At 41.3% G+C, this 10610-nt stretch overlaps 1 protein-coding gene across 1 annotated transcript; it reads right to left on the bottom strand.

The window, feature by feature from the left end:
• Positions 1 to 5242: 5242 nt before the first annotated feature.
• LOC148153321 (leukocyte elastase inhibitor-like) lies at positions 5243 to 9762 on the bottom strand. Its single transcript, XM_088001313.1, has 8 exons — positions 8523 to 9762; positions 8297 to 8437; positions 8103 to 8220; positions 7781 to 7920; positions 6767 to 6847; positions 6548 to 6635; positions 6289 to 6471; positions 5243 to 5460 (listed from the first exon to the last, which is right to left on the bottom strand). Exons 1-8 carry the CDS (start codon positions 8697 to 8699, stop codon positions 5243 to 5245), a joined length of 1146 nt encoding a protein of 381 aa, XP_087857439.1. The 5' UTR covers positions 8700 to 9762.
• Between the last annotated feature and the right edge of the window lie 848 nt (positions 9763 to 10610).

Below are 10610 nucleotides of genomic sequence, written 5' to 3'. Positions count from 1 at the left end.
ACTATCTGACAACGTATGCTGATCTGACAGAACACCGTGAGTTCGTGTTAAGCGTATGACGATCTGACCTGAGAGAACACCCGTTCTTTGTTCTTGTAATGCTCTGTGTACACTGCATCATTATTTAATTTTATTATGTACGTCAATATTTAAATTAACAAATAACTAAAACACAAGAACGAAAGAGCACGCAGAGCATGCACTCTTTGATTGTTTTTGTTCAAAGTGGCAGCTGTAATGTCTGCCATGGTGTCAGACTACCTGGCTTCATGTACTGGGATAGAGAGTGAAAACAGTCACGATGAGCGCCTTCTGTTTGGTTACTTCTTGCTTGTTGCTCCTTGGTCAGTGTTCATAGTTGAGTGTTATTTACCATCAGGGCATTGCCTCAATTGCTATGTTTAATGGTGCAGACAGTGGTGGTTTCTGACATGAGCAATATGGGCAAATGCCCAGGGCATTATGTTTTTAGGGATGGCACGAGACCATCACACTTTTTAGCATATAAATGGAATATTTAATATTGGTAAAATGTATTAAGTATTTAATATCTAGGTGTTTTATGGTACTATGGATCTTTCAGATTATTTTGAGAAGCAATTTCGATCATATTTTACATTTTATTGTGTCATGTAGCGCGGGCTGGTCTTGGTCTTGACTCGGTCTCGACTTCCCTCGGTCTTGGTCTTGACTTGGTCTCGGACCCCAAAAGTCTTGGTCTTGTCTCGGTCTCGATACACTCTGGTCTTGGTCTTGTCTTGGTCTCGGGTTAGGTGGTCTTGAACACAACACTGGTGAAAGTATATAAAGTCATAAAGTACACCATAATCAATCAAGAAAACCAGCAAGAAACATTACACTTTGATGAGTGCCATCATCAAAATCATTAATACATATCACTTCTTTCAGACAGTACTGAAGACAAATTACTCTCCTCTGATGCGCACCAATGAAGCAGCACGGCTCATCATGCTTTTATTTTTGAAAACCGACACATAAAATTAATTTGTCACATGAGTCATGCAATGCGAGGGGACCACTGCTGCTCCTCCAAAAACCAAAAAAACTGAAGAAGTGAGAGGGGGTCGAGTTCGGAGCAGAGGTCCATATAAGAGGCCCCATGGGCCAAAACTTACAAACTCTCTTACACGTACTATCAAACTCTCCAAAAGAGTTTGTAAGTTTTGGCCCATGGGGCCTCTCATAGGTCCAGCTCCAATTTTTCATTGCCCGTCAAATGATAATAATGACATAATTGCAATTTGTTTCCATCCTGTTTCAATATTCATCAAGTTGAACAGATAATTCACGTGGGCAAGTGGGCAAGACTTTGATCATTACCCGATCCCACACACTCTCCCATCAGTGGGAAGAAAATGCTGCAGAAGCGGATCAGCTGCGCTAGACGCCAGTGTTGTGTTCAAGACCACCTAACCCGAGACCAAGACAATACCAAGACCAGAGTGTATCGAGACCGAGACAAGACCAAGACTTTTAGGGTCCGAGACCGAGTCAAGACCAAGACCAGCGGCCGTGCTACATGACACAATAAAATGTAAAATATGATCAAAATTGCTTCTCAAAATAATCTGAAAGATCCATATTCCCATAAAAACACCTAGATATTAAATACTTAATACATTTTACCAATATTAAATATTCCATTTCTGTGCTACAATGTGTGATGGTCTCGTGCCATCCCTAAAAACATAACGCCCTGGGCAGTTGCCCAAATTGCTCATGTAAGAAACCACCACTGTCTGCACCATTAAACATAGCAATTGAGGCAATGCCCTCACGGTAAATAACGCTCAACTATGAACACTGACCAAGGAGCAACAAGCAAGAAGTAACCAAACAGAAGGCGCCCATCATGACTGTTTTCACTCTATCCCAGTACATGAAGCCAGATAGTCTGACACCATGGCAGACATTACAGCTGCCACTTTGAACAAAAAACAATCAAAGAGCAATGTGCATGCTCTGCGTGCTCTTTCGTTCTTGTGTTTTAGTTATTTGTTAATTTAAATATCAACGTACATAATTAAATAAAATAATGATGCAGTGTACACAGAGCATTACAAGAACAAAGAACGGGTGTTCTGTCAGGTCAGATCGTCATACGCTTAACACAAACTCACGGTGTTCTGTCAGATCAGCATACGTTGTCAGATAGTCGTACGCTTAGCTCAGACATGCATACGCTGTCATTACCATATGATTTTATTTAATCAGCAACATAGAATCATGACGTAGATCATTATACACTTGGTTATTAACAGTGGTATGGCATCAAGCTGCAGCCAGATCTGCTTTAAATACACTTTGAAACCACAACAACGCATGTATATCTATCTAGTTATCATATTATGTCATATTATAAACAATTTAATGACTTATTTTCGTCATAACTTGTTGCCTCTGCTGAACTGACAACTCCACTGACGGTCGGACTTCTTAATGCGCATGCGCTGGCATGGTACTCACTGCATGTATGCTATCCTGACAGCGTATGGCTATCTGATAGAACACTGGCTATATCTGTCAGACACATCATTACTATAAGATTTCATTTAATCAGCAACATAGAATCATGACATAGATCGTCATACACTTTGTTATTAACAGTTGTATGGCATCCTGACTTAGCAGTTACAGGTTGTTGTAGCTGACTCCAGCTGCAGCCAGACCCTGCTTTAAATACACTTTGAAACCATGACAACGCATGTATATCTATATAGTTATCATTGAAAATAATTTAATGACTTATTTTCGTCATAACTTGCTGCGTATGGTGAACTGACAACTCCTCTGACGGTCGGACTTCTTAATGCACATGCGCAGGCATGGTACCACTGCATGTTTGCTATTCTGACAGCGTATGGCTATCTGATAGAACAACGGCTCTCAGTGAGTGACAATCCAGTCCTATCTAATAAGTAAAGAGCCGTGGAGAAGAATCGACTGTTTCTGAATGTCACATCACTATGTTGCAGACTTTTGGACACAGCGTTGTCCCATATATGCGACAAGTCAGTCTACACCTTGTTGAGAAAATAAATTTAAAATAAGCTAGTTTTAAAACTTAACATGTCTTGATTCAAATGGCCTAAATTGTGGTTTTAAATCAGTAACTTATTCTGGCCTATTGACCTTTATTTTACTTGTAGTTACAGCAGATGGTTTGCTAGGATCGTTTAAACTGCCTTTTGTCTGTGTCGCAAAACAATACAGTGAAAGTTCTGGCTTTTCACACGCATCTGTGAGAGGCCGTAAACACTGCAGGGGTTTAGGCTTCAGAGAGAGGGTCAGAGAAGGTCCTGGTTGGAGGAGCAAAGATACGCCTTATTTGAATAAATTAAAGATAGGAATACGCCTTTTACTATAAAACTTTCTACACAGAAGTAACACATTAGATTTGCTCTTGCAACTCTCCAAAGATGTCTTTGCACGTCTTTGCTTTCTTTCCTTCTTTTCCAAGTCTGTGAGGTAAATGAATGTATGTCTCCGTTGTTCTGCAGTTTCTGGTGTAAGTTTGTGCATTGTCTTACTTTTAAGTTTATGCATTGTCTTATATTGGATTAAATTCTGTAATTCTGTGACGTCAACACGCATTGTTGTTTTCCTTGTGGCTACACGTGGCCCGCCGAGAGGACCTGGGATCTAAAGGAAGAGAGAGCCAAACTTTTACCAAAGTTAACTATTTTAGATTTTCTTCCTTAACAACACCACCGCACAATAATTCAGCGCAGTGAGTGACAACTTTTTTTCATCACAAATAATGTGTCTCTGTACAGCTAGCTTTGCTAACATCACGCTTACCTTTCTTTGAGCTACTTTTCTAAGTGATGAAAAAAGTTAGACGTTGTCTCCACCGTCTGTGAAAGCGAAGCCCTGCTGAGTTAGCTCTGGCCATCGGATTTCTTACTATTTATGCAGCGCTATTATATTACTGACGATTAGACAAACATTTTCTGCCGCTGAGAGAAAACCCCTGCGCATGTCCTGGAGCGCCGTGCGCGAGTTAAAGGTGGAGAGGGAAAGGGGGAGGGGGAGTAACAGAAACACGTAGTTGCTTGGATTTTAATCGGTGCGTTTTGCATCCACTCAAAACAAAGATGTTAACAAATAAACTGGACAATATGCTGTACGTTTAGTGATATTTTCACAGTTGCGGTCTCGACTGGTCTTGAAATAAAATGCCGAGTCCTCAGAGCCCGAGACCGAGACTAGACCGAGACCAAATGCGGTCGAGTCCAAGACTAGACCGGGACCATCGAAAAATGTTCTCGAGACCGGTCTCGAGACCAAGAACAACTTTGAGTACCACAACACTGCTAGACGCGCTCCAAAACTTCTTGTCCATTATAGCTTCCAGATCAGAGATGATACTCTGACAGAAATTGCCCCTATATTGACTAATTTAGTGAGCTCTGTGATGTCCTCTGTACTATGAAATTGCAATACATTCACCCCCTAGTAGTCATGTGTTTAAAGTTGAAACTGATAAACTGGATGGACCTTTAGGCTGCGTTCACACTGCAGTTTGAAGTGACCCAATTCCGATTTTTTTTTTTTTTGGTCAATTTTTTTTTTTTTTTTGCCAGGGTCATTCACACTGCCAAACGCGACCTGTATGTGTTCTGCAGTGTGAACGGGCAACGACCTGATAGTGTCCCGCATGGGCACTAGAGGACGCAATAGCATCAGCGTTCTTAGTGTTCTACCAGCCGAGTGCTCAGTGTTTGCGGAAGTAAACATGAAGGCTAACGGTGGAGCTTAGATTAACCATTTCAGTTGTTGTCTGACCGACTATATAATCCTCATATTGTCCGTCATAGTTGTTTTTTCTTCCCGCTTGCTCATATCAGGACACAGAATAGTGAGATTTGCTGAGTATCAGTGACGTTCAGATGAATGAGGCCTGGACGTTAGGTCGCATTTGAATCGGATACGTATGACATATGGGTCGCATTCGAAAAGAATCCGACCTGTGCTGTTCAGACTGTCATGAAAAGATCGGACACAGGTCGCATTATGTCAAAAAATTCGGAATTGGGTCACTTTACACCCTTGTCCCTAGTGGGGTCAGAAGGGGTGCTGGTGCCCATCTCCAGCGAGACATTTAGGAAGAGAGGTGGGATACACCGTGGACACATCGCCAGTCTGTCGCAGTACTGCCCTCTATATAATTTGTAAATAAAGATCTGCTGCATTAAATCCAACCTTTCATCCACAAATTTCACTCAGGGCAGCAGAAGCGTCCAGCAAAGAGAATGCTCTTGGTGGGGCTATGGAGGATTAAGAAGAGGAAGGGGTGGTCTGCAATGAAGATTGGTGGTGCTGGTGTATAAGATAAAGACAGCAATTTTCCAAAAGGAGCAGCTCCAGCTTCAGTTCCCTCCTCGTTCACGTCCACAAAAGCCTTGTCCCCACCAAAACTTAGACCGAACCTACGCCCTTGATGCCAGACATATTGTGAGCTGTGAAGAAAACTCCCAAAACAGTAAGTGACATCACCAACAATCTCCACAGTAAGGGTGGGAAGATATCCCAATCCACTGTGTGAAGAAGACGCAGAGAGCAGAAATATAGAGGGTATATACCCAAAGATGCAAAAACACTGATCAGTCGTAGTCAACAAAATAAAGGACTTCATCAAGGGGGAAAAGAAAGGGTCTCCAAAGAAACCTGACCGCCTTGGTTCAGATGTCCTCGTACCTCTACTCTCAAGCACGGTTTTAGAATGGCCAAATCAATCTCCTGACACCAACCCAATACAGAATGCATTTCAGCTCCTTGAAGGGAGAAACACCCAGAAACAAACAAGAACTGGAAAAAAGCTGAGGTAAAAGCTTAGAAAAGCTTCACAAATGAAGAATGTAGCAGTTTGGTGATATTGATGGGTCGCAGGCTTGAGGCAGTCATTACAAACAAGGGTTATGGCACCAAATATTAAATACTTCTCTTTAAGATTATTTGGTCCTTTACGTCTGCTCACCTAAAAATGCTGTGGTGTAACACAAATGGTGAGATATCCTAATTTACTTTATACATCTACATATACACACCAGAATATAAAAGCTGATATTGTGAACTCATTTCTGATGCTCTTCTTGGAAACAAATGTCTTCAGTGAACTACAAAAACAAAGCAGTTTGCCTTGCTGTTCCAATACTCTTGGAGGGGACTGTGTGACAGATGCTGCAGCATCTGAGCACAGCTGGTTGTTCTAACAGTCAACCAAACTACATCTGAAACATCTCAGTCTCCTTCCATATGTCTCACCAGAGAAGTCACACTTTGCTTCGTCAAAAGAGTCCACCATACCCATGCTGCTCAGGACCTTCTTCAGGTCATACATCTCCTCCAGCTTGAATCGAGGCAGCTTCACGTCAATCTGACAGCGTTTCATCTTGCCTGGATGAGTCCACTTCATGAATTTCTCATAGGTCAAACTTTTTTCCAATTGGATGGACAATATATCAATAATCAGATGTGTCAACGTGAATATTCATTAATATGTGAGGCTGAGAGAGTCCTACCTTCTTCAGACCTGTTGTACTGTCTGCTATCCTTCTAGGTAAAATGATGAGCATGCTCAGTTCCTCCCCTTCATAAGGAATCTCCAGGATCTGTCCAGCAGAGATTATAGCAAAGAAAAACAATAAATACATTACATCCTAAAATCAGTCAGTATTTAACTGAAGTCTGATTAATCTATTGATGAATATAATACCTGACTGATGACCATGTGATTCATTACCTGACAGTTGACTTCATCAATGACGGTGAAGCGGAAAACATAATTTTTCAAACACATCATCTGCACTGGTTTTGTTGTTTTCTTAAGAAACACATAAAACTTTTTTTTTTAATTACTTAGCATACAGAGAAATACATGGCTAGCTAACTAAGAACTCAAGACATTTCTTTAATACATTCAAACCCTGCTTGCTGTGATAAACTGTGTTCATGTTCTCTGTCACCTTGTTGAGTCTAAACCAGTGGTTCTTAACCTTTTTTGAGGTACCGAACCCACCAGTTTCATATGCACATTCACTGAACCCTTCTGTAGGGATAAATAAAATACGATTTTTTGTCCCCCCAAATTCAAGACATAGGGGTGACCCAACTAGAGGCTAGTTGGGTCACCCCATGATCACTAAGTCTTCTTAAAAGGTAGAGTCTCTGAGAACAGTTCTTCAAAATGTAGTCAGTGTTTTCAGCAAAGTTGAGCTGACTGTCCAGGAACAACCCAAATTTGCCACAGTTTCAACAGGTTGGCCTTCGAGAGAAACTGGAATCACTTTAATGTCTTGTTTATATCATGTAATTAGCTCTACATTCTTAAGAGAATGAAAAATTTATAATAAATAATAAAGACTTTGCGGTATTCTGATTTAGTAATGTAATTATATTAGTTGTGTTACCGCCCCCTCGCCGCTAGAGGCAGTAGCAGGCCCGAAAAGATGCGACTAAGGAGCAGATTTAGAAGTACACCGAAAGCTACAGAATTTGGTAAAAGCGGTGAGTTTTGCTGAAGAAATTAAAGACACAAGTTCAAATCCATGCTTTGAGTGGAGCTCCTTCAATCAGTGCTCCTCCGCAGCTCTGATTGGCTAAGCAATGTAACGTGATCCTCTGCAGCAAGTGATGGTAAAACGGGGCGTCATCACGACTTTACACAAGTGTGTCTATCTCCGCGGCAGAGACTCCGCCGAACCCCTGAGACCGACTCATCGAACCCCTGGGGTTCGATCGAACCCAGGTTAAGAACCACTGGTCTAAATGGTTCCTCTCTAGTACGAGATTTTTTGAACGGTTCATCCCAGGCGGCTTTAAAGTAGATGGCATTAACCAGAACCATCCTGGTCTTGTTGTCCACTCCGCCCTCAGCCACAATATGCTTGATTATACCTGGTGGCAACATGGAGGCAACATGGATCAGAACCAACACCAGAGAGACTGAAGCTTTTAACAACATGACAATAACACACTGTTCCACTAGATGGAGCTCTTGATCCTTAGAGTTCATCATCATCATGTGAGATAGTCGGGGTCATGAACTGATGGTGTGTATGTCAGTGTGTGTGATCCACCTTGTGTGTTTTCCTCCACCCAGTTGTTGATCTTGACCCTGGCTTCCTCACTGCTGGTTCTGAAGTCCACAGCCTCCGGCTCTGAGTTGTAGTGAGTCTTTGTTTGGGTTAAAAACTCCTGGAAGAACAAACAGAAGATCCATGAATTCATCCTGAAAACATTCACCATGTATCCATGTGATCTTCATGGTTACCTGCAGATAGTTGAAGGACTTCTCTCCATACAGTCTGTTGGCAACACTGAGAGCAAATGTAGTTTCTGGATTGTTGATCTCACTCAGCAGTTTGGCAAACAGAGTGTGGACATCATCCTGACAATCCTGAATTTTCAAGCACTGTGGACAAATTGTTTTACATTATTTCAGTTGTGTCCCACCACATTCTCTGTTCAGCTGCGTCTTGTTCGATGTGTAGAATCACCTCTGATATCTGAGTGGCTGTGTCTCCTCTGGCTCCCAGCATCGCCATAGCCAGAGCTGAAGAGATGCTGAAAGGAGAGAAGAAGATGTTTGCAGTGTTGTTGTCCTCACTCAGCTTTCTGAGCAGAGCCACAGAGAAGGTTGTGTTGGCCTTGGAGAGAGAGCTGGAGGAGGCCATATTTTCTAAAGGGAAGGAAGTGAAAACATTTTCTTATTAGTCACTGTTAACTTGCCATAATCAGATGCAACCTTTAGCCTACATTCATAATAGTGCTGCTCTGTTTAAATGACAGTGTTTTCCTTGGAAATCTTGAAATGATCATCAACTCTAATCACTGACATACTGTTTTGATTGTTGTCTGTTTGTTAGGTAGGTTTGGGAAAAGGACGGACCTGAACGTCTAACTGCTTAAAATAAAATGGTTAAACTCTTAAGTTATATAACAATAAAGTGATCTTTTGAGAATCATATTAAAAAGATATGATGCTGTGGACAAGTTTTACACTCCGGCTTCCTTTGCTTCCTATGAGCCAGATTTTTGTATAAATGTAACTGCAATGACCAAAGCTCACTACATATTTAGTTCAAATTTTGGCTTTAGCACAAGAAAAATCACATCTGAGATTTCACTATTGTCTGATTAGCTCCACAGAGTTTACCCAGACTCACACCAAGCAAAACAAATGACGCCTGTTGTAATGATAAACAGATAAAGAGATGTCAAGGAGCTGTATGAAAGGCGGGGTCAGTTCCGAAAACCACGAAAGAAAAAAATAAAAATAGAAAAAAAATCCAAAACAAAACAATGAAAAACTTATAAAGTCGCTCGTGGGGTCCATCGGAGGAAGTCGGAAGTGTCACGGCTGTTCCACTCGACCCATCCTGGGACTCCATCCCAGTTAAAACTGCCTGTCTGTACACAAAATCTGAGGACCGTCCTTTCCCTTGTTTTACTTCCAGATGTAAGATGAACAAATCAGTTTTGTGTGTGTTTGTAGCCCCATCCGTGATAATTAAGAACGGCTCCTCATAAGGAAGAGCCGGCTCCAGTCGTTCACTTCAAAGAGCCGGCTGCAAGAGCCGAAACATTCCCGACCGACCCAAATAACTAAATAAATACTCATTTTCCCTGATATTACATCATTTTTGTGGTGATTTACTAGAGCTGCTTATGATATGAGCAACATATGTTTATTAAAATTTATATTTTAATAGTATATCTCTCTCCTGTCTACCTGAATAGCACACCCTGGTGAAGTGTTGATAGCTCCAGGAGCTCTACTGGACGAGCCGCTTTAGAGATGATTGAACTGCAGACCAGCCATAGCCTGACCTGGACTTTATCAGAAAACTACAGGCTGTCCTGAGCGCGTTATCGTGAAAACTGGAAGTTAGGCGGGATTCATGTTGCCAGGAACAATGACTCGTTGTTTACACAGTAACAGCGATGGGCAATAAAAAAAAAGACACACTGCTCTAATATTTTTTTTAAAACCCTTTTAAAAATTTTTTTCTTTTGCACTGCATACACTAAAGTTTGTTTCAAATATAATTTGATGTTGAAAACAACAACAACAACAAAAAAAAGCAGGACAACAACCTCTTCATCAAGTTTAATGATGATTCTTGAAGGGTTGGATGCAGGCAGCCCTCCAGAGGAGTGAATTCCTCACACTTCACATCTGGACCCCCAGAAAAACCCTCATCATGTAATTCAAGGCCTTTTTTTTTATGCCTCTTCTATTCTCGTCATTAAGAGTTAACGCAAATTAAAGTGATTTTTTTCTTTTTCTTATTATTTTTCTTTGTTTTTGTAATTTGAAATAACACTATGACACTAATTCAATCATCAGTTCAGGTTTCCTTCGTAGGAGGATGAAGGAAGCGTCGGGAAACGCCCACTTTTCCACGTGAACGCGCACAGAGCAAATAGTTTACCTTCATTGTCGAGGCAACCAGAGTCTGAATCCAGTCTGGGTACTGAAAAAGTAAGAGCAACAGGATGAAGTCGCTTTGGAACAGACTCTCCAGAAGAAATTCAGAGAGATGTGGACGGACGAAAAACAAGAAGTAAGTAGCCTGTGTTTG

Source organism: Poecilia mexicana, unplaced genomic scaffold (genome assembly GCF_051168715.1).
Source record: "Poecilia mexicana isolate PSO_F unplaced genomic scaffold, ASM5116871v1 scaffold_20, whole genome shotgun sequence".
Taxonomy (NCBI): Eukaryota; Metazoa; Chordata; class Actinopteri; order Cyprinodontiformes; family Poeciliidae; genus Poecilia; species Poecilia mexicana.
The sequence above is the reverse complement of the archived record's forward strand: the minus strand, read 5'-3'. Positions and strand labels throughout refer to the sequence as shown.

What these genes read in the sequence shown, in the direction of transcription:
- LOC148153321 (XM_088001313.1), bottom strand. Translation starts at nt 8,699, where the DNA reads ATGGCCTCCTCCAGCTCTCTCTCCAAGGCCAACACAACCTTCTCTGTG. An exon ending in CAGTACAACAGGTCTGAAGA is followed by an intron (nt 6,472 to 6,547) that starts AGGTAGGACTCT and finishes TATTGTCCATCC; the next exon opens with AATTGGAAAAAAGTTTGACC. An exon ending in AGCAAAGTGTGACTTCTCTG is followed by an intron (nt 5,461 to 6,288) that starts GTGAGACATATG and finishes TCTGGCATCAAG; the next exon opens with GGCGTAGGTTCGGTCTAAGT.